General features: G+C 38.0%; 1 protein-coding gene across 1 annotated transcript; it reads right to left on the bottom strand.

Annotated features, from left to right (window-relative positions):
- Positions 1–2,882: 2,882 nt before the first annotated feature.
- On the bottom strand, positions 2,883–23,315 carry KANK1 (KN motif and ankyrin repeat domains 1). Its single transcript, XM_015818031.2, has 10 exons — positions 20,666–23,315; positions 16,290–16,448; positions 14,774–14,876; positions 13,414–13,635; positions 11,766–11,853; positions 8,817–9,036; positions 7,878–8,020; positions 6,670–6,870; positions 4,549–4,647; positions 2,883–3,952 (listed from the first exon to the last, which is right to left on the bottom strand). The coding sequence occupies exons 1-10, from the start codon at positions 22,884–22,886 to the stop codon at positions 3,890–3,892; spliced, it is 3,519 nt and encodes a 1,172-aa protein (XP_015673517.1). The 5' UTR covers positions 22,887–23,315; the 3' UTR covers positions 2,883–3,889.
- Positions 23,316–24,395: the final 1,080 nt, after the last annotated feature.

The raw sequence follows: 24,395 nt of genomic DNA, 5'->3' as shown, positions 1-24,395 counted from the left end.
TGGTACCGGGCCGTGGCATACCAGCAACCGGTCTACACAAACAACCGAAGCCCCATATGTGAGATGCAGGCAGCACACAAAACCACGCACTCTCCGGTCTGTGGAAAAACCTTTCTCCACGGAACCGGTCCCTGGTGCCCAAAAGGTTGGGGACCTCTGGTGTTGAGGATTACAGTACTAAAATAAGGAAGAAACAGAATTATTTTATATTGCTTATTTTCCCATCTGAATGATTCCTGGTTACTGTAGTAAGCTTGCTCTTTGACTTGCTGGTAGTGATAATGTGGAATGGGACAACTCAGTGCAGCCAACTCACTGTGGAACAACTTGTTGCAGGAGAATTCAACAAATACAAAAGTTAAATTAATTTCAACAAAACTGTGGCTAATAATAATGAAATAATGAAAGTCAATCCAGAAATACAAGAATTACAATAATTTCAGTGAAATACAATAATTTCAGCAAAAGCATGGTCACCAATAATAAAAGTACCTGAATGAAATGATTAATGCAGCTATCCCATGGCAAGTTGTCCTACGGTGAGTTGGCTGTGTGAATTGTCCTAGATGTGTGATGGTGTGTGCTATGTCAGCCCATAATAAAAGCTATTTGCTATGATTTAATTGTAGATGAAGGAAATGGGCTAATATGCATAAATAAAAATTGGATGGGAAAAAGTAGATTTTCAGCTGTGTCTTCCTGGGTACCTTGTAAAGAGACCATCTAGACTTGAGATTAGACAAGGGGTTTCACTGTACAGTAAGGGGAAAAATTATTTGATCTCCTGCTGATTTTGTACATTTGCCCACTGACAAAGAAATGATCAGTCTATAATTTTAATGGTAGATTTATTTTAACAGTGAGAGACAGAATAACAACAAAATCCAGAAAAATGCATTTCAAAAAAGTTATAAATTGATTTGCATTTTAACGAGTGAAATAAGTATTTGACCCCTTCGCAAAACATGTCTTAGTACTTGGTGGCAAAACCCTTGCTGGCAATCATAGAGGTCAGATGTTTCTTGTAGTTGACCACCAGGTTTGTACACATCTCAGGAGGGATTTTGTCCCACTCCTCTTTGCAGATCCTCTCCAAGTCAATAAGGTTTTGAGGCGGAGGTTTGGCAACTCGAACTTTCATCTTCCTCCACAGATTTTCTATGGGATTAAGGTCTGTAGACTGGCTAGGCCACTCAGGGACCTTAATGTGCTTCTTCTTGAGCCACTCCTTTGTTGACTTGACTTGTGTTTTGGGTTATTGCCATGCTGGAATACCCATCCACGACCCATTTTCAATGCCCTGAGGAAAAGAGGTTCTCACCCAAAACTTGACGGTACACGGCCCCGTCCATCATCCCTTTGATGCGGTGAAGTTGTCCTGTCCCCTTAGCAGAAAAACATCCCCAAAGCATGTTTCCACCTCCATATTTGACAGTGAGGATGGTGTTCTTGGGATCACAGGCAGCATTCATCCTCCTCCAAACATGGCGAGTTGAGTTGATGCTAAGGAGCTCGATTTTGGTCTCATCTGACCACAACATTTTCACCCAGTTCTCTGAATCATTCAGATGTTCCTTGGCAAACTTCAGATGGGCCCGTACATGTGCTTTCTTGAGCAGGGGGACCTTGCGGACGCTGCTGGATTCCAGTCCTTTACAGCGTAGTGTGTTATCGTATGTTTTCTTGGTAACTATGGTCCCAGTTATCTTGAGATCATTCCCAAGATCCTCCCGTGTAGTTCTGGGCTGATTCCGCACGTTCTCATGATCATTGAAACTCCAAGAAGTGAGATCTTGCATGGAGCCTCAGACCGAGGGAGATTGACAGTTATTTTGTGTTTCTTCCGTTTGCGAATAATCGCACCAACTGTTGTCACCTTCTCACCAAGCTGCTTGGCGATAATCTTGTAGCCCATTCCAGCCTTGTGTAGTTCTACAATCTTGTCCCTGACATCCTTGGACAGCTCTTTGTTCTTGGCCATGATTTGGAATCTGATTGCTTGCTTGCTTCTGTGGACAGGTGTCTTTTATAGAGGTAAAAAGTTGAGATTAGACAGTGCGCCAGCATTCCCTTTAAGAGAGTGCTCCTAATCTCCGTTCATTATCTGTATAAAAGACACCTGGGAGCCAGAAATCTTGCTGATTGATAGGGGATCAAATACTTATTTCACTCATTAAAATGCAAATCTATAACATTTTTGAAATGCATTTTTCTGGATTTTGTTGTTGTTATTCTGTCTCTTACTGTTAACATAAACCTACCATTAAAATTATAGACTGATCATGTCTTTGTCAGTGGGCAAACATACAAAATCAGCAGGGGATCAAATTATTATTTTTTCACACTATAGATTGTAATCTAAAATGTCTGGCTATTTCTCTTCCGTGTTGTGTCCAATAATTGGAATAGTATTCTGCACTAATTTTCTGGTGCTCCTCGGCTAAATTGGCTATTGCTTATTTCAACTAATATTTTGAATTTGGTTCAATACTTCTATTTCATACCGGGTCACACATTTCCCCCGAACCAATGTTATAGTGCTTCCCCTTTAGTTTTATTTTTGTCTGTTTTACATAGTTCTATGAAAATTAAAAGGAATGTTAAAATGTCATTCATTTGGATTTTGGAAAATATTAATGAAAGACTTTTATTTTTATGTTAAAATATAGAACTGATACATTCAAATTCCTTTTAAATTGTAGCTTCTACCTCTCAAATTTAATGTGTAGTATTGATGCAATGTAAACCAAACAGAAGTTTAAAAAAAGTTTTCCTGGTTCCATAACCCCCCCCCCCAAAAAAAACCCAAAATAAGCCAACAATAAAAAAAAATCCACGACATATAATAAGCTAAAGAATTTTTTATTTTGAAAATATGGCAAGAATCTAAGGCACTTCAAACATTAAAATGCATATGATGCAGAGAACAAGGCAAGAAAATAAGCATTCTAGGTGCCCAGAACTACATTTGCATTCACTAGAGAATAGCATCTTCCAACATCTTAGGAATCATGGAGTTAATAAAAATGTAATAATAATAATAATTATGTGTAAAGTATTATTTTGGTTATGTTGGAATTCAAAAGTGTCCAAAATACTGAGTGACTCTGTTATAGAAAAGCTATACAAGTCGGCAGCAACAATTTATTTAGCCAATTCAGGCCATAATGATCTATCTTCTATTGTTTAAGCCATGAAGCCACCAGCTGACTTTCCAGAGGGCAAATTTAAACAATTATCCCTTTTTAAATATAAAAGCATTCAAACAACAATCAAAACCATTTTGGAATGACATGTATAATAAAAGGGTTCTTGCCAACATCCCAACAGTAGCAAATATAAATATAGAGAACATACCTTTACAAAGTAATACAGTAGAGTCATAAACAAACAGCTAGCTTAAATAACTGTGTGTAGGTAACAGCAAAATATATTCGGCAGCAAAGATAGGCTATTTTCTGGAAGCTGAAAATAGGAACAAAGGGGGACTTTAAGGTTTGATGTGACCTATGGTGCAGCAGAGAACCATTCCTTTATGACAGCTGTTCCCATACAGCAAGTCATCCATCCGGCAAACTGTAATCGTATCAGATTCTTTCACCTCATTGAAAACCTAAAAGTTTCTGCGGTATGGATGAGTTTGACCAATCCGAATGGTGAGGATTGATCTGAAGTATCAGCTGACAGCCACACCATGTGTAAACTTTCTCTTATCAGCAAGAGTGCTTCTTAACCTCTTTCTTACAGACGCTACTCTAGCTCTAAATATTGGCTTTCAATTTGCTGGTGAGTACAGGCACATGACGATTACATTCAACATCTGTCACTGTAAAACAGTAATCACTAGCAGCTTAGAGGATGTGGCAGTTTTACACATCTCTGGGCATTATCAGTCAAATGAACTTCTGTGAGTAGGACCTGGGGAAGGCTTTCTTCCAAGCCTCGGAGTTCCCTGAGAAGAAATGAAAAAAAAAAAAAGTATTAGTAACGTTAGAACACAAAGTCACAGAACCATTCAGTATGTTGAATTACTATGCTGGATCAATGCTGCTATGCTAAGTGTACACTTGAAGCAAAAAGAGTTATATAGTGCATGCTTTCAAAAAAAGGATGGCTATAGGAGTTGGTTTTGCAAAGATACAGTTCCAGAAATAGAAGATGGTGGAAAGAAAAATAGCAATAGAAAGGGACAAGAACGGATTTCTCTTCCTTTTTGTAATCCGGATTGAAGAGCACATGAGCCTCACCCTAGAGATAAGACTTATAAGTCTTAGTTCATTATTGCTTATCTTAGTTTCCTACAAATCAACTGTATCTCCTCTGACCTGTTCCAACTAATAGAACAGATACATTGAAACAGCGCAAGCATAAATAGCCATGACAGCAAAAAGACACCAATCAAGAACATCACTTGGCAGCTTCTAGCCTGGGGGTGGAAGACTAACTTATAGGACCTTTTAAGAGTCAGAAATCCTCTCAACACTCAGCCTTATATACTAGTGGTTGTATAAATCGTAGAATACATGGAATACAACTTATGCCACTCACCGGGGACTGAGTTTTTGAAAAGTTTATGTGAGCGTAGAGGAGAACAGCAATATCCTTGTGCCCCGCATCAAGGGCTATTGAAAGTGCTGTGCTGCCATCCTTAAGAAAAATAAAATAAATGAGATAAAACATGTCTGTCTTTTTAGATCATTGCTTCCCCATAGTTCAAGAAATGTCAAAGTACTTGGGATGATCTCACAGCAGCCATACCAGAAGCAATTAGATGGTTAGCTTCTTTAGATACTAAATTATAATATCTATCTCACAGAAAGTCTATGGCTCTTTATTATGGTGAGTTTATTACGATTTTATCTTAATTAATATATTATCTCCTACATTGTATTTTATGATATGTATGTATGTACATACACTTTATTTAAGTTAAATTTGTACATCAGTGATGGCATAACCTCTTTAAATGCCCTACACTAAATAAATAAATCACTTCCCAACCTGACACTAGGCTTACATCTCCCAGAATTTCCTGTTGTTATGACTGAAGCAGTTACAATGCTAGCATATGTAGAAGAAAATGTGTATGCTCTTTTTTAAAAAATCCTTACCAACTTTGATATATTAAAAGCTATTCTGGTTAATTTTCTGTAATATAAATCAGCCACAATAATAGTCCTTTTAAAAACAAATCCACTTAATTTTAACTAAGAGGTAAATGCTGTGATTTTGTTTTATGAAGCAATTCAGCAGTTACCATGGTTTTCAAATTTCTCCCAACCAGGGTACTGGTTTATTACTATAAAAATCTTGCAAATAATTCTGAGACTGTTTCCAGACAAAAGAACACTCGTTCAGGAGAGTGAGAGCAAGAAAAATTTAGAAAACAAAATCTTAAATTAAAAAATGGAAACACTGTGATAACTCCCATTAAATGAAACCTGTATTTAATTTCTAGTGCTTCTAAAGAGCTGTTTTTTATTTACATGTATGACTATCATACTTGTACTTTGAAGAGAAAAGCCATGGTACACTGGAGCTGAATATAATTAAAGCCTCCACTGGGGGACATTGTTTTAATACAGCATTTTTATTTTAGCTCTAACCTCCCTCTCTGTCATCTACTAATCCATTAAACAATTGTGACCTAACACATGATCTGAGCTTCATCTAAATTTAATAGAATATCTTTATCTATTAAAAAACATATGGTGATTAAAAAACAGCAAAGAGGTATACTGTGGCATGTGTTACTGAACACACTGAGCCGATATTCAAACTTGGAAAAAATATGTGAAACCTTGGATATTTTTTAAGGGAATAGGTTGAGTTAGATTTCCTATAAATAAAATGACAGGTATGACAGATTTGGAAGGCACACTCCATATAAAAAATGGTAGTCAGAGTCTCCTCTTCATAACATGAGTTTCTGATTAATTATATGCCTTGGTCAAAAGAGATCTCTGCAGAATTTTTTTTAAAAAAGTTGATGCTGGAAAGAGCTAGGCTAGAGTATCATTCCATCAATCCAGTCAGACAAAAAGCATATGTTCAGAGGAAATGCATCACCACTGTGAGAAAAACAGTACAGAGAGGATGCCTGTACCACACGGGTGTCAAACTCGATCGCGTCATGTGACGTATCGTGAAGTTTTTTGCCTTTGCGGGGGCAGGGTGGGGGTGGCCTGCACGTGGCGCATCTGTCCCACAGGCCGCCAGTTTAACACCCCTGCTCTACCAGACCCAAACATCTCTGCTTGCTTCAGATTTGAATGGTAGGTGCCTTTGTGTGTAACTGGCAAACAAACAGAATTCAAGTATTTTAATGACTGCTGGATTTCAAACACATCAGATGCATATTTTCAGTCTACTTACTTCTACCCTAAAACAGTTTCAGCCACGATAAGTGGAATGTGATGAAATAATGGCGGTCTATAGAGACAATTGAGAACCAGTGTCATGTGGTGGTTGAGAGGCAGGATTAGCAACTGGAAGATCAGAGTTCTATCTAGTTCTCCCTTGTTATGAAAACTGGCAGTAGTTCTTGCAAGCCAACTCACCACATAAAGTTTGTTGCTATGGCAAAAATAGGAGGTAAGGACCAGTTTGGACCTAGCCTTGAATTGCATAAAATAAGGGTGGAATGCAAATAATAAACAAACAACTCACATTGTCTTCCAGGGTACCATTACATCCAGGCTGAGCTAGCAAAAGTTTGACTATCTCCACATGCCCATGTTCACTTGCGCACATCAAAGCGGTGGAACCCTCATCATCTTGGATGTTGACATCTGCACCACAAGCCAACAGAGCTTTCACCATATCTATTCGCCCGTGGCTCACAGCAAGCATCAGAGCGGTCTGACCAGCCTGCATGCCAGGAAAGCAAAACAAAAGGAGAGCCCCTCTCATTTTGGGAACAGAGTTTCACAGCAGAGAATTCTACTGAACAGAGAACACCAGCACCTATATTTTTGCACACCCAATTAAAGGATCACCATATTCTTAAATACGGATCTATCATACATGCTTGCAGAGAATACATGTAATATCATACAAACTCTACTTAGTTCTGGACAGGCAGCCATTTTCTCCCTCTAAGGCTTCATACAAGGTAATTCATTCCCCAGCATTTTAAAGAGTTTATATTAATCATGTTCATGGATGACATTCATTTGGTTTCTTTGTAAATGTACTTTTAAAGAAAAACTCAAAGTGACGATAGACGTTTTCTATAGATAATATTAACCAATAGACACCAATCAGGATCTTGTACTTTAGATTTCAAATTGTACTATGGTTTGTGCAGTATTAAGACTTCCAGTGGAAAAAAAGAGGATGTCTGAGCAGGACACGTTGTGAGGACCTTCTCTAAAAGATGTTACTTGGTTTTCCCCTTGAGAAATGTTTTGGTCATCTCCAGTAATATAAATACAAACGTGTGAAGCACACCTTATTAAGCAGTGGGTGGATTTGCATAGCTACAGTTTCACTAATTTTAGTTGTTATGTGTCTTCTCTGAAGACAGTAAAGGGAAATTGCAAGTAAAGTCAAAGGTTCCCCCCCCAAAAACTATAGTTGAAATGTATGGGGTTTTTTTTTAAGGTCAGGCAACAAAATGCATAATTTGGGAAATTACTCCAAATTTTTTTTAAAAAAATAAAAATAAAATGTGATTATTGTATTTACAAGCAAGATTATTCTGTTTCTCTTGAAGCCTTCCTAAAGCAGGTATCACCCCAGCTCCCACAAGCCTCTCAAACTCTCTCCCCCACCCCCCAGGAAGACCAGTGGTGGCAAATTAGGGAAGGCTCTTGTATTTTTCTGGGAGCATCCTCCAGCCTCTGAATGACTGAGATTGATTGCCGCAGACCAACCTGGCTAGCTTTGGCATTCACGTCTCCACAGGCAAAGAGGTCTCCCACTATTTTCATGTCCTTTTCTGCCTCCACAGCTGCAAGGGCAGCCAGCATAATAGGAGTATAGCCAGCCTTGTTTTGGTGGTTTACGTTACAGACATCTGCAAAAAGATCGATGAGAGAATCTCTTGAGAAAGTTGAAAGCCCAGAAGACACAATTGTGCAAAAGAACTGAATCAACTATTATCGGAGCAGTCTTTTCCACGGGCAGCAACTGCTTACATAATGAAGATGATTCAGAAGAATTTGCAAAGGAGAAAAGAGAGACAGGAATGGTTCTTCAGCCAAGTAGAGAGAACAACTCTCTCTTTATAGTTTGCGTGATTGAGGGCTGGAAAGAGGGCACAAAGCCACAGTTTATGCAATGGCTACAGACAGTAAACGTAAAGACAATTATTCTAAAATTCTATGAACTGCCACAAGTACCAGTTTCTGGCCAGAATTTCAGGTACGCAGGGAAATCTTAGTAGGGAAGATCTCATAAACAAATCAACATTACGTAACTTTAAATTAAAGAAATAACTGCACTTTATTGTACTCCCTGATATAAATATTTTAGCAATGCTTTTCACATTTCTAAGGCTTCCAGAAATGACATATTTGTATGTTTTTAACTCAATGGCTTAGAAGTGTCAAAGAACGGTGGTTTTTTTTTTGAGGGCCTTATCACCACTAAAGAAGTACTGTAGTTAGGAACAGAATTCTTAGCAACTAAAGAAATAATTTCCAAAGGGACAATAGCTCAAATGCAAAATCAATTTAATTCCTTTGAATATGTGACAAATTAATTATTATTAAAACCTCCTATATTCAGAGTCCAACTGAGAATAATATTCTGCTGGTTCTGGATGCCATACATACAAGGAACCACCCAAAACTGACGACTAGCCAACTTACTTGCATCTAAAAGCAGTTTCACAATCTCAAAGTTAGAGTGGGAGACGCTGTAATGAAGAGCCGTGTTGCCATTTCCATCTGCCATGTTGATGATTTGCCTAAGGACTGCAGGAGAAACCTCTTCAAAAGCAGCAATGTAGTCCCCAACCATGGCAGCAATAGCTGATTTTTGGCTTGATATACGAAACCACTCATGCTGGATGGTGTTTAAACAAAATCTCTGCCAAAATCAAACAGAAAAGGCTTCAAAGCAAAGCTCTATTTAGAAGTTATTTCACCTTCACAGGAAAAATAAAGTACGTAGATGAAAGCCAGCATTTCCCCCCCTGTATTTTAAAACAAACTATTCTAAGCCCAGGTGCCCAATTTTCTCCCCAGGGACAAGACACAGCCATGTTGAGTGGTGCCGCCCAATGCTTTGTTTGTGTTCCACTGGTGCCTTTTGATTGCTGACCACAGCTACGGTTTTGTAAGAATCAATCCAAATTTCAAATGTAGAAAATGGGCAAAAAAGGGGATGCCTATTCTTAACTTCCACAGATTTTTGTATAATGAAGTCCTTCTTTTTAATAGCTTTACTTGTTATAATGTCTGGTGTTTGTTTAAAAATACCTCACCGCAAATCTATACAAAAGTAACAGTCGGTATCGACTGATTGCTTGATTATGTGCCAAGTTGGTGCTGACTTTGTGACAATAGTTAAATTTTCTCCAGGAGGTTCTATCCCCTAAATATAATGAACAGAAAATAGAAAGACATATTCTAAGAAAATGCTATGTCTTCAAATGCAACATATAAATTAGTGCACTAGTATCATCATGTATTCTATTATATTTTCTATTGTATTTTCTCTCATTCTTATCAAGTTGCTCAATTTAATCCTTCCTGACATCTTCCAAATCCTATTTTTTTCCAATTATATGACATTATAATAAAAGATGCCATTGTAAATGTATAAAGTAGTTCTGTACAACTAGGAACCGCATACATGGATCTGATTGGGGTAAATTATAGGGGTGAAACAGAAATAAATTGTATATTCTTTTAGCTTTGTCTTTTACTCTGTTATGTATGGTCTTATTATCTTGTAATCTGTGTTTTGATATGGCCTCTTGACTAATCAATAAAGCATCATATTCTATTACATGCATAATCATGTAAATATTTTCTTTACAGGCTGGATCAGGCATCTCAAATTTGGTGCCTTCCAACCGTATTGGAATTTCATTTCTATAACTCCCAGACAACATGGCAAAGATTGTTTTTACAATGATTATATTGGTTGGAATATACAAGGAAAAAATCACCAAGTGGGGGTCAGATCTTTTCTTCTCTAACAGTGTACCCATAAAATTATCTCTAAGATACATTAAATGCTTAGATTGCCCACGGTGTTCTTTGTACAGGTAGTTCTCAATTTACCACCACAACTGAGCCCAAAATTTCTGCTGCTAAGTAGTTTTGCCCCATTTTATAACCTTTCTTGCCACAGTTGTTAAGTGAATCTTGCTTCCCTACTGACTTTGCTTGTCAGAAAGTCAACTTTCATAAATATAAGCCAGTTCCCAAGTGTCCTAATTTTGATCACGTGACCATGGGGATGCAACAATAATCGTACATATGAAAAGTGGTCATCAATCATTTTTTTCAGTGCTGTTGTGAATTTGAATGGTCACTAAACAAATGGTTGCAAGTAGAGGACTACCTGTATAGCATAATTTGTTTTAGATATTGGTCTCTAGATATATATCATGGTCTGATTGTTGTCTGTAATATTAAGCTGAACCAAGTTTATTTTATAACTTGGGAGAAAGCAATTGATTCCCATTTCCTTCATACTCAAAGGCAAACTATTAAACACATCTGTTTTGACCTGGCAGATGGCCTTGAAACACCATTTTAAGGCAGGCATATTGGACTTAGCGATAGCACTTACACTTATATACAGCTTTACAGCCCTTGCTGAGCAGTTTATAAATGTCAGTGTATTTCCCCCAACAATCTAGGTGCTCATTTTACCAACCTCAAAAGGATGGAAGGCTGAGTCAACCTTGAGCACTCCAGGTTGTGGGCAGAGTTAGCCTGAAATACTGCATTCTAACCACTGTGCCACCACAGCTCCTAACTCTGTTAAGACCTGTTTGATAAGGGCAGTGAACATTCAACAGTATTTCTGTATATACAACAGTTTCTCATCTAAAGATATGTAACCAGTTGAAGGAAAATGGCTAATTTCAAATTATTTGAAGATACAGAGTTCACTAAATAGCTCCATTCAAATTGTTTGCATACCACAAATACTTTCAAAAATGAAGGGATGAAAAGACTATGCATTTCTATTTTTGGCAACACAGGAACCACATTCCACATCATAGTTAAGTGGAACATTCACTTCCTACCCCAAGTTATTTTTCTACACTTGTTAGGAGCATCCAGATCAAGAGCATGACTAAGTGGATTATACTGCTGCTTTTAAATGCAATGAGATTTTAGCCAAGCCTGTGCAATGCATTTTTTGTATATATTTTGGCTGTACCACCTACCAGCGTAGCAAATTTGAGGAAGGCAAGTGGATTGAAGTCTAAAATTAGCAGTGCAGAAACAAGCCCACACTGCACTAATTGAAGGGATTAAATAACTTTATTTCAGCCTGTCTGCTTATCTTAGCATTGAAATATGCCATACATTAATCCATTATGTTTCAGGATTTGTGGAGCAGTTGGTTTTCTTGCACAAACAAGTTTGAATAAAACAATGTATTTACCACCTCCAGGAACATGTGCCTTCTCTCCTCTCCTGGTCATGAATTATATGAGACCTTCAGGAATATAAAAACTTGTAACATGGAGATTGATTTATTTTTATACTGCTTTCTCACTGACACCTTTGATAAGTCGCAACAACTTCTTCCTTTTGATTAATGAGAGTACAGAAAATATTCAGACTTACTATTTCTTTACTGCTCATGGCTTTTGGATCATCAATGCTGTTTTTCAGAAAATGACATCCTGACAGCATCTTTTCACTCAGTTCATATCTGAAAAAAGATGGCAAGAGGCATGTTTAGATTTTTAAAAAAATTAGAGCAGCCGTGGGGGGGGGAGGATTTTTTTGCACACTACCTAGATCCACCACACATGCACAGATGAAGCTTCACTCACTAGTGCAGCCCAGTTCCTAGCAAATCACAGACAGGTACTGATCCGCCGCCCGGGGGTTAGGGACCCCTAATTTAGAGGAATTATACCCTAGCAAACTCTTTACTGGTTCCTAAAATGTGTAATCTACTTTGGCTACAGAAGCGTATGGGAGTTTCTCTTTAAAGAAACAGTGAACTTTTATGGATTTTATGTCAAGAATACAACATGCATCTTATTGAGAAGCAGATGAGGAGATAGTCCACCTTCTAGGCACTAACTAGTGGCACTGAAGTATCTACCCCAAACTTTCAAACAATATAAAGCAATGTCACACAAACTCTTCTTTATTTTTAATCAACATTATATTACTCATTGATTTTTTTAAACAATACAAAATTCTGCAGAAGATAAGTGTGTAACTTTTATGAAGATACATGGTATTCAGGCCTTTTATGATACAATACATATATATTACAAAAGGTATTTATCATAATGTAAACTTACTTCTGGCAAGATTTACCTCAGGACATTCAAGCTGTAATTACATAAGTCTAGCACGAACTAGACAGGAGATGTTCATCTTTTGAAGATCATATTTCCAACAACACCGGATGAATTAGATATTTTTTCCAGCCCTATGGTTGTATAAACTCTGGGTGCGACACCTTTACAGCCATTCTGGCATTACTTGGATGGCTTCCTAGGAATTTTGGCTCTGCCTCATGGTATTTACATTTCAGGATTCCCATCCTTCCATTTCATCCTACACTCTATTTAACATCATCACAACGCTACTGAGCAAAATCATTCATATATTTAAAGTCAATAGGTATCAAGTTGTATTAAATTATTTCTCCTTTTCATCAAACCCACAGGTGGCAATTTAAGTTCTGAACTAGCACCAGGCTGCATTAATGGACTGATTAATGGCCAATAAACTAAAGTACAATCTGAACAGTTGATCTTTTTGATGGGCTGGCTGGGCAAGCTCAAGTTATGCTAATTATATGTTAGTGAATGCATGTACTAAACCTCAACATTGGCCTGATATATTGACTCTACCACAATACAGATTATTTCTCAGTTTAAGAAAAGTAGTCAAGAATAAAAATCTCAAAGATTTTTTGGAGCTTTCACTGCTCTCAAATACTCCATATTCCTGTTAATGCAGTGGCTTCTATGTGCATTATGAGCGAGGTTAAAGGACTGCTGGTCGTTCTCAACTGTTTGAATTTTGTATTTACAAAGACATTTCAGTATCTGTTTTTCTGCCTAGTAAACATGAAGCAATTTGGAAGCTTAAACTTTTGTTTTGTGAATGCAGGCCTTAAGTTGCTTAGCCAAAACAAAACAAAACAAAAAGTTAAAAATACCGGCCTATTGAGAACTATTACGACAAATTTTAGATAATCAAAACATGTTCTAATTTCTGCATTATGAAAGAAAATACATCATACCTCTCACGGATTTCTACTTCCTCAGGTTCAGGCTTCTGAACATGCATTATTTCTTCTGCTTGAACAGACTGAACATCTTTTATGTTTAATCTATGCTTTTGTTCCCTTTCAATTACGCTGGAATTTTCAATCTGAACATAATCATTCCCAACACATTCATCGTCAGACTCTGAAGAGGAACTCTCTTCTGAACTAGAATCATCGCTTGATGTGGTTTCATACCTAGGAGATAAAATGGCTTTTATTAATGTATCATTAAATACATATTCAGGATTAAAGCAACTCGTTTTCTACACCCTGGCTTTCTCCAGTTTAGTGCCTTACAGATTATACTAGCCTTGGGAAGTGTCAGCGCTTTTGAGATTGTCCAGGTCAAGAAACAGACTCCAAAAAAAGACTAGAAGTGGGCTTTACTGATAGATTGATAGAATATATTAATAGAACCTTGCAAGTGGACTGTCTTTTCTTCTTGTCTCTTTTCTACTTCAATGAGTTAGGGAGGATTTAGTATAAGTTTCTTCCTAAAACTACCTCCTTTCCCCAGAATTTGAGGTATGCCTCTGACCCTTTTGTTTTTGTGACAGTATCTAAATATTTCTCTTTCACCGGTATCTACAGGAAGTCTACACTAGGTTTCCAACTCTAGTTTGTTCATATTTTAATTGGAAAAGTACCTGGAAATCTGTGGCACTTTTCCCACAGTGTTTTAAAAGTTCATTCCTCAACAGGCAAAGCACCCAAATGATGTTAACAAGCTGGTTGATAGAACACAGTAGTTATGGCAATGCAATCATTCATCAAATGAGTAATGAGAAACCTGATTTGTGTGAAATATTAAGTAATCAGGCAAAATTTCTTTCCTGGCTATATAAAAAGCTCTCAGAGAAACTATAATCTCTATCTCTCAGTTGCTTCTTTATATTGGAAGAGAATATATGTTTGAGAAAACCCATTTTATTTTTAAAATTACAGCTTCTCTGTTGGGAGATGTTGAAGTGAAGGATAAAGTGAAGTATGGTCCCATTTTAAGAAATTCTCAAAAACCTTAACTAAAACAAGCTATGTATGATTAAAACATTTCACTCCCAAAATATTGTTGCTGAAGATCAGGAAAACTAGAACTACTACTACTACTATGTTCAGATAAAGATATAAAGGACCAATTCAACATCTCCTGTGGGGAGAAAATAAGACTGAAAAGATATTGTTATACAAAATTTGGATTTCACTGAAATGATGTGCCTTGGAGCAAATGATTTATGATATAGTTTATGATCAAATATCAGTTTATGACTATAATTTTACTTCTATAGACTTGGAAGAGAGAACAAAATTTAATTGTAGAACTGTAAGCTCTTACCCTCCATTTATACCCACAAATTGCAAATTCTTCTTTGTATTCTCATCTTTTTTCCCATCATTTTTCTTCATGATGGACTTCAACATACCATCATTTGCACACACTACAGAAAAAAAGTACAGCAATTATGTTAACAACAACTAGTATCAATACTGTCAATATCCTGAAGTTAAGCTATTCTGACCAATGACAAATTTTAAAAATGCAATAAGCTTATGGACAGAGAGTTCAGATCTCCCACACACCACAGCTGGGCCACATGGTTGTACTTCCACCTTAAGAGCATTGTTATATATATTATTCATGCAAGGGATAGAAATCCACATATGAAAACATCATGGCCAAGCTTTTGGAAGTTTCATGGCACCAACCTCCTCCCCGCTCACATGTTCATTTAATATCTTTACAATGGCCTTGAAATTTTAGCAGCTTTTCTTTAGGGGAGGAGAGTGTTCAAATCAGGGTTGGGGCCATTATAATGTCCCAGGGGAAAATATTCTGTAAGGCAGGGGCTACAACAGAACAAAAACCCTGTCTTCTAGTTCCTGTCAATTGACACTCTGTGGCCGATGGGATGAGAGTAAGTGACTGGTCTAAAGTTACCCAAATGATTTGTGCCTCAGGTTGGATTACAACTCACAGTCTCCTGGTTTCTAATCTGGTATCTTAATTCAGAGGTCTCCTACCTTTTGGGCACCAAGGATCAGTTGAGAGAAGTTTTTCTGTGGACCGGAGGCTACGTGTTTTAGTGTGCTGCCTGCATCTCACGGATGGGCTTTGCTTGTTTGTGTGGACCTGTTGCTGGCATGCTGTGGCCCGGTACTGGTCCCCGGACCAGGGGTTGGGGACCCCTGTCTTAACTGTTATACCAAACTGACTCTCTAGTCATTAGCAATAAACTAAATTCTTTTTTCATAGGTGTATAGCCCCCTATGGAGTTTTTAAAAATTGAGCATAGAGTTTGAACATGCTTCCAAGATTATTAAAATAATTCCTGAGTATAAATTACATATCCAAGTTTCTAACCAATATCTTTTTTTTGTAAAATAATTCCTGGACCCTATCGTAAAAAGGCAATTAAACGCCAATTGAAATGTATGTTCAAAACTGTGCATAGGACCATAAACAGGATAAGCAGGCAGATGTAATAAATCAAAAACAAAGGTGCAAGGAGCTATAGATATACATAAAATATGCTTTCATTAACAAAATGCATACTAATTTCCCAGCACACATCATAAGCTATTGAGATGCATTAGACAAGATATTATCCCATGTATATACCTTTTTTCAATATTTCAATATTCAAATTATAGTCAGCAATTTTTTCTTTGGGAACAGAGACCAAATATATTAAAACCACGCAAGTGTAAGCATAATTCTCCACAGACCAATTACAATTTTCCTACATGACCTAAATTTTGTACCATTTCAGTTGAGAACTATACTAGAAAATAACGAACCCATTTTAAAAAAAATAACATAACCAGAGCAAATGATAATATAACAGAATTACCATAAAGCCCAGAAGCAAGCTGGTCATCTGTAAGATTAATTGAAGATAATGTGCTATCCTGGGAAGTCAAAATCTTGTGGTCCTGTTTCATTCCAATTATTGCAGTCTTTTCCTCATTTATGGTCCCGATTTCCTGCCCCAGGTTCAATTTTGAAGAGCCTGGAATAAGATGGGAATTACTGAGTCTACTTGAGACATGGCTAGCTAAATTCTGAGAGTTGAAGTCCACAGGTCTTAAAGTTGCCAAGGTTAGATACTCCTGGTGTATAGTATTCATTAAAATGATTTCTATTTGAAAATCTTGAAAGCCACAGTCATCTTGAGTTAGTAAAAGTAACCTTCCTGTTTTTGTTTTTAACGAACAGAAGTAACGTATTTTTCACATGCAAACATACAAATAACAATATAAATAAATTAATAAATAGCACATTTTTTAGCCACTATAAGGGAGGCATATGACTTCAAAACAATTTCAGATGGTAACATTTGAAACTTTCTTAATTTATTTTTAAAACTTTTTTTTTTTTTTAAAAAAAAAACACAAATTCATTAAAATGTGAAAAATTATTACACAGGGCAGCTGTTTTACATCTTTTTAATGCAACCCACATAGTACAGCTTGTTTACTTGAATGTTTATCATCAAGAAGCTACAGTATGAGAACCAGAGTGGGTGGAAATAAATAATATGATTTAAAAAATACTTCTGTCAATCTTCTGTCATAAGCATAACATTGAACATTAAGGAGATGCAATCTTCCTTTATCATATTGATTATAATTATTTCTAGTTTCTTCTTGTAGATGTATCTGTGGCATACCCTAAAAAAGGCTCCATTGGAAAGTAAATTAAGGGATTATAGCAAATAATACAGTGAAATGGAGCAGAATGCCAAGTCCTAGTTGTAGAACACTTCCTGGAAGACGCTAAAAGCATCTGGAGAAGTTGAATTTATCTCACATACTTTCTCCCCGTCAACAAGTGGCAGAACCATTCATCAATTTTGTTTTGCTTTTTCATTTATAGTCCAATGTCCTAAACAATTGCAGATGGATAACAAGAAGTTTCCACTGCAGCTACTTCCTTACTAGGAAAAAGGAAAACATTTTCAGGATTATAGGAATGCAACTGCAAAACAGTCCCAGATTGCAAAAGATCTTGGATGCTTGTTCGACACATGAAACTACTGTTCTATAGCCTTTAATTTAACTGTGAGGTCTGGGTGAAAAAAGAAGAAAAATACAGCTACAGATAATGTTGTCAGTATTCAAGGAATTGTTTTGGGTACATCTGACCACAAAGGAAAGGAAGCCATTTTTTTCTTGTTCAGATTTTAAAATAAAAAAACCTACACAGCTCCTTAAATCCCGTTCTTAAAAACTGCTTTATAAAATCTTTTACTAAACTACTGGTTTTCATCATCAAATTAAGGAAGAAACAGGAGAAACAAAAACAACAGAAGTCAAGTACTGAACAAATCAGTAAAGTATTATTTTGGTTTTAAACTAACACATTGTTTACATATTACTCCTGTACTAAAAGTGATGGCATTATATATAAGAGTAAAGTTTGCATTCCTAGTTTTGGAAAGTATGAGAAATTAAGAGAAATGGCCCAATAGCAGCTGTTTTCAGCTCTGTGGAGATAAAGTCTCAATAACCATATCTGGGTTAACAAAAATCCCACCTATTTATTACTTTAAAGTGGGTTTCTTCTCCTTGGAAAACTTTTCCTTGTGTATTAGTATTTTGGGGCAACCTCATGTATAAAATCACGTGTTAAGTTATTAATCATAATCTTTGTGCAGTATAAACAATTTCTTCAATTAGGCCAGAGGCCACATAAACACAGAGACTGAATTAAGTAACAGTGATTAAAATCAATTGCTTGTAAAAGAAGGCATTCTTTTCATAAAGATTGATATTCCATGAAGACATCCAGACACAAACCACTCTCAAGCACACAACCCTCTCTTTCATACAAAAACACAAACATTATTCTCTCTCCTTTCAGCACAAACCGCAACCGAATAGATTGCTGGATGAAGACAGAATAAGGGGAAAGAGCTAGAATGCTGAGAGAAGAATGTGAAAAGGGAGAACAATATTAAATAGAAATACAGGTAGTCCTCGACTTACAATCATTCGTTTAGTGACCGTGCAACGTTACAATGGCACTGAAAAAAGGGACTTACGACCCTTTTTCACACTTACAACTATTGCAGCATCCCCGTGAACAAAATTTGGACACTTGGTAACTGGCTCATGTTTATGACGGTTGCAGTGTGTCTCAGGGTCATGTGATCACTTTTTGCGATATTATGACAAGCAAAGTCAAATGGGGAAGCCAGATTCACTGAACAACCATATTACTAACTTAACTGCAGTGACTCACTTAACAACGGTGGCAGGAAAGGTCGTAAAATGGGGCTAAGTTCACTTAACAACTGTCTTGCCTAGCAACAGAACTTTTGGGCTCAATTGTGGTCATAAAAGTCAAGGGCAAACTGTAAGATGAAATAAAAAAATAATTTGGAGTTGGAAGGAAATAAAGCCTGTGGAATATGATCGACTGCAGTGAGACACAGAAGGAAAAAACACGGCCATTTTTGGGGAGGCCCAAGAGGAAGGATTCTAGAAAAATGCAGTTCAATTTTCCAAAGCGCCTGAGGGCAGGACAAGAGGCAACGGGTGGAAACTAATCAAGGAGAGAAGCAACCTAGAATTAAGGAGAAACTTCCTGACAGAACAATTAACCAGTGGAACAACCTGCCTCCAGAAGCGGTGAATGCTCCAACACTGGAAGTTTTTAAGAAGAGACTGGACAGCCATTTGTCCGAAATGGTATAGGGTTTCCTGCCTGAGCAGGGGGTTGGACTAGATGACCTTCAAGATCCCTTCCAACCTTACTATTATTATTATTATTATTATTATTATTATTATTATTATTATTATTATTATTATTATTATTATTATTATTATTACTAAGTCTAGAATGGACAAGGCTCACAACAGCCCAAACTTTCTAGAATCCTGATTCTCAGCGAGGCAGAAATGACTTTTCTTTTTAGATCAGGAGTCTCTAACCTTAGCAGCTTTAAGACTTGTGGACTTCAACTCCCAGAATTCCCCAGCCAGCTTTAAGTCCACAAGTCTTAAAGTTGCAAAGGTTGGAACCCTTGCTTTAGGTAGCACCTGCCTCTATTCTGAGACTGCAGATGTTCTCCCCATCTGAAAGCAATTATTTTAGGGGGAAAACCTCCGCTTCCCCTTTCTCTTGAATATGGTGGCTCCTGTAACCAAAGTTGGCTCTAAGAAAAAAAGAGGCAGTGGTACAAAGATGTTGTTAAAGGGGTTCTTATAAAGGAAGACGAGGCAATTATTAGTTCTCTCTGCTAGGAGGAATCATACAAAAACCTAGACTACTTCTAACGCTGTATAATATTTTGTGCAGACATATATTACTAATTAGATACAAAAAATTACAGACAGTGACAAAGCCTGCATCTCTTATCTCTTACACAAATACTAACATTTGGCATTAACAGTTTGTACCTGTATTTATAACATGACTTTGAAAACAGATCATTATTTTTTTTAATAAACAGCAGAGTTTCAGATAAATTCATGCCATGGTGGGAATTTGGGAATTTGGAAAGACGAGGGAAACAAATATTGCCGGTTCACAGAAGTGCAGAGTGTAATCATTACTCATTCTATAAAATAAGTATCATAATTTTGAGTTACATCCTGCCCTTATAGCATGCTACCTCATCTTCTAGATCAGGGGTGTCAAACTGTCGCCCCGTGGGCCGGATGCGTCACGTGGAAGCCGCGCCTACCCCAGCTCCAGCAAGGGGAAAAAGTCGAGATATGTCGTGACACGTCACGTGACACGGCGAGTTTGACACCCCTGTTCTAGATCTTCTTGAAATATTTTCTAAATAAAGGTGAAATCCATGTTTTTGCTAACTTAAATATCATGCATTGATAACACTGGTAACTAGTTTATGTCATCTCTATTATTAGAACATATGAGAGCTGTGCTAATTTATGATAGCCAAAAATCATGAGGGGACTAGTAGTCCCCTTCCGGCTAACCAATTTTATTAAAAGGCATAAAGCACTGGGTGGCTGTAGCTCACAATATTTTATGCCTGTAAAAAAAAAAAAAGATTAGCAGGAAAAGGGCTATCAAACTCCTTCTTGTTCTCTTGAGAGAGAAGTAAAGATATTTAGTGATCTTCTGAAGAATCAAACAATGACTTTCCTAATTCTCAGACACTATACTAAGGAGCTGCAAAGCCCCATACATTCAGAAGCTGCAGCTTAAGGCAGACTGCTCTACAACAGCTTAGACTCAATAAACTCTGCCTACCTGTAGTAGTAGGTTTGTCCATGCATTGTTTTGGTACTTCTAAGCTGCGCAGTTCCTCTGTACTTGCATATTTCATGACTGTGTTGATAGATGATAGAGTGCTGATGAGCTGAGAATTGAGAGAACCTATTTGTGAGTGAGGTTCTCCAAAAGCGTCTGCTAGTTCAGCATAATTTTCAGCAAGGAGCATCTGCTGTTCTTGAACAAGCTTTTGAACACGTTCAATGTAATGGTCCAGGCCAGTCCTTATTTCGGGCAGAGGAAATGCACTATCGGTGTCTGGGTTCCCTGAATCATCCACAGCATCATCCCCAACACCAATGCTTCTTGTGCTGGGTGGCGCAAGAGAAACTGGTGGTGGACCACAGGCAATGTGTCTCATTTTTAATCCAACTAGATAGTTCTCATGAATACTGATCTGCCCTACTCCACAGTCTTTGGTCTTTGTTAGAGAAGATTTATCAAAGCAAGCAGTGGTAGAAAGCAAAGTTCCTACACCAATGGAACGAGTTTTAGCAGCGGTATTTACATCCTTGACCCTACCATCTCCGACAGCCACCGTCTTCAGCTCCACAGCCACAGTGTTTGTCTGCTTATCGGAAGTGCTCAATAAAGTATTGGTGCTAGAATCTGTCAAAGTAGTCATTTCTGTGTTGGTGAATCCATCAGTCTTTTCTAATACTGTATTGGTTCCTTGGTTAATTGTACAAGGCACTGCCATGATTCCAGAATTGGCTCTGCAAGCAGTCTCTGTGTTTGTGCTGCAAGATGTGGTCTTTTTAGGTGGACAGAATGTCAGATCCAAAGAGTCTCTACCTCCAGGTGACCATACTTCCTTGATTTGTAGTTCTGTCTTATGCAGGCTTAGGCTGTCCACTAATTCCTCTGTATTGACCCCGGCTTCGCAGAAGCTAATTTCTGTGCCCACACATTTATTGTGGGTCTCAACATAACTCCCAATGCAACGATCACACATTTCATTCCTCTCTTTCACAATCCACCAATTCATGGGGACATCTGGTCCCACAGCTGAACTCTGCAACATAGGCCTACACAATACACCAATGCTACTCATCTGGGGACTGTTCCCTACACATGAATCAACAATATCCACGTGATTTCCCACCATTTGGTCTCTCGTTTGCGTTACTGTGCCTACCGCTTTGCTGAAGACAAGGGGCTGTGCCATTAATGCCTTGTCTGATTTTTTCCTAGATCCAGCTGCCTGAAGCTCATGCTTTAATTTGATCATCTCCCTGTCGTAAGTAGCTTCCCTCAACTGAACCTCCAGCCGGTAGATTTTCTCTTTAAGGGATTCAATCATCTGATGCTGAAGTTCTATCTCTCTCTCAGCTTCAGTAGACAGGCCAAGCATTTCTTCTGATACCCCAGCAACAAAATCTTTAGTCTTCAGATCTGTGCCCACCGCTACATCCCTGCATGCCCTCAACGCTCTGTTATATACCACAATATCATTCATACTTTCATCTGCACCAACAGCAATTGACCTGTTCTCTTTTGCTACGTTTGCTCGATTGCCTCGCACAGAGGGGATATCGTAACTGCTGTCCTGGATCTTTTTCTCCAGGGCTTGCACTTCGGCGGTCAACTGCCTGAACTCTTCTACCTGCTCTGTGCTATGCCCTACATTCCCCACATCTTCTTCACAGTCTATGTAAAGCTCCCCTCCTCCTCTGGCTGATGAGAGCTGCTTCCACTGCTCTGCATTTCCTGCACTGTAAGATCTCTTCCTGAAGGTGCCTGTGTCATTCTGATTGACCATTCTTTGGCTTTTGAGCTTTGCCACCAGCTGTCTTTTTTCCTCCTGAAGTACCGAGATCTTAACCTGGAGTACAGGGATGGTTTTGACTTGCTCCTCCAGTTCCTTGAGATGTTTGAGGGCAATGGCCATTTGTTCCCTGATGTGTTGTAGGTGCACCGGGCTCACGTTAGTCACGGGTGTTGATACTCCTGAACTCAAGGGGCTATGCCGAATAGAACTGCCCAAAGACGAGGCCAGATAAAGATTACAATCTCCATTGCCTTGATAGCCATTCTGAAATTGCTGGCACATCTGATTCTGGCTGCTGGACCCTACAAAAGAAGGAAGCGAGCCGGTTGAGCCCGTGGCTCCAAAACTGGAAAGCCTAGGCCTCCGAGTTTCTCCAGGGATGGGTTGCATTGCCATTTTCTCCTGCTCCAATCTCCTACGTGTTTCCATGAGAGTTTTTGTAACCCGAAGGTTGTGTCTAGGCAGCTGTGGCGAAGGAGGAAGTAACGGTTTGCTTTCGGGGATAGTTAGGAAGCTTGGAGAGGCTTCAAATGCCAAGGATGGCCTTGCAGACGTTGTCCCTGCTAATTGGCTTTGGGCTGTAAAAAGTAAAGATGAATGTTTGTTTTCATCACTGTTGGATGAAGAAAGAGATTCATTTGATGTCCATCCACCGTACTGATTGGAAGCGATTTTGACAGTAGCAAAAGGCGGGGTCACTTTCCGCTTCTTCCGAATGTTCAATTTTTTAATAGTATTTCCTTTCTGTATATCTTCCACATATTTGAGAAAGTCCAGATCAAGCTGGTAGCCGTAAGGTGTTTCCACAAAATAGGGATCTTTCTGAATTTTGTCATCCTCCCCATTTATGGCATTTTCTTCATTTTCTAAAAGAAGAAGAAAAAAAAAACAATGTAAAATTTAAAATCTTACCAGAAGTTAAAAATATAGAGATGGTGTTCAAATACCAGAACCAGTATATCATGCTCTCCTGGGGAATGTACTACATGTCTTGAATCAGTTTTTAGCGTAGACTCACGTTTCATGTTAAGATTGTGTCATCTAATTATAAGATACAAAGTAAATGCATGCATTTGAGATGGGTTTGCATATAACCATTTAAAAATATCACTGCTTATAATTAGTATCTGATAGTTCTGTATTGTTCTATAATGAAAGGTGAGATGGCCCTGTGTTCTGTGGCAAACTATGATGTTAACACACACACACACACACACACACACACACACACACACACACATCATTCCTGAATTTGTAAATGGTAAAACAGCCAGCAGAGATTTAACTCAATGTACTCAAATATAAAAGCAGAACAATACAAAGGAACACTGATTCCCCGTTTAGGAACACTTTCATGTATGATTGTTCATGCTACTTCTTTCATATTCTTATAGCATGTACACAATTTACAAGACAGTCTAAAATATCTCTGCTGAAACAGAAACTGCCAGCTCAAATGTCAGGAGAGGATAGCTTCCTGCCGTCACAGGAGACACAAGTTTCAGCAAAGCATTTTAAATTAAACCACAATCAATCTACAGTGCGCCGTCAAAAAGAGCACTTATGCCTAGGCGTGCAGTATGAGCTGCTCCTCGCCCCCTCCGCCCCATTTCCCAGCCTAGACACACAATAAAAGTCTGTAAGCACCGACAGCAGCATTTTCATTTAATAAATATTACCTTTCCATTTCTGTTTTTGAGTCTGCACATACTTCTGTCCAAAGTCTACCAGGCTTTGGAATATTTCCTGCAATCATAGTTCCATACGTCACAGAAACTCTTTGCTTGCAAAATCCCTGTCTCTCAACTTGCTCATTCTTCATCCCATAAAGGGAAAAAAGTTTCCAGCATGAGTATAAATAAACAGATCACAAACTTTCATAGGCTAAGCGTTCACCAATGACTTTATATTTTTGTTCTGCACTAGGGAAGGCCCTCC

This window comes from Protobothrops mucrosquamatus, unplaced genomic scaffold (genome assembly GCF_001527695.2).
Source record: "Protobothrops mucrosquamatus isolate PMUCROS unplaced genomic scaffold, P.Mucros_1.0 scaffold667, whole genome shotgun sequence".
Classification (NCBI taxonomy): Eukaryota; Metazoa; Chordata; class Lepidosauria; order Squamata; family Viperidae; genus Protobothrops; species Protobothrops mucrosquamatus.
Note: the sequence above shows the minus strand (reverse complement) of the source record. Positions and strands in the feature narration are given on the sequence as shown.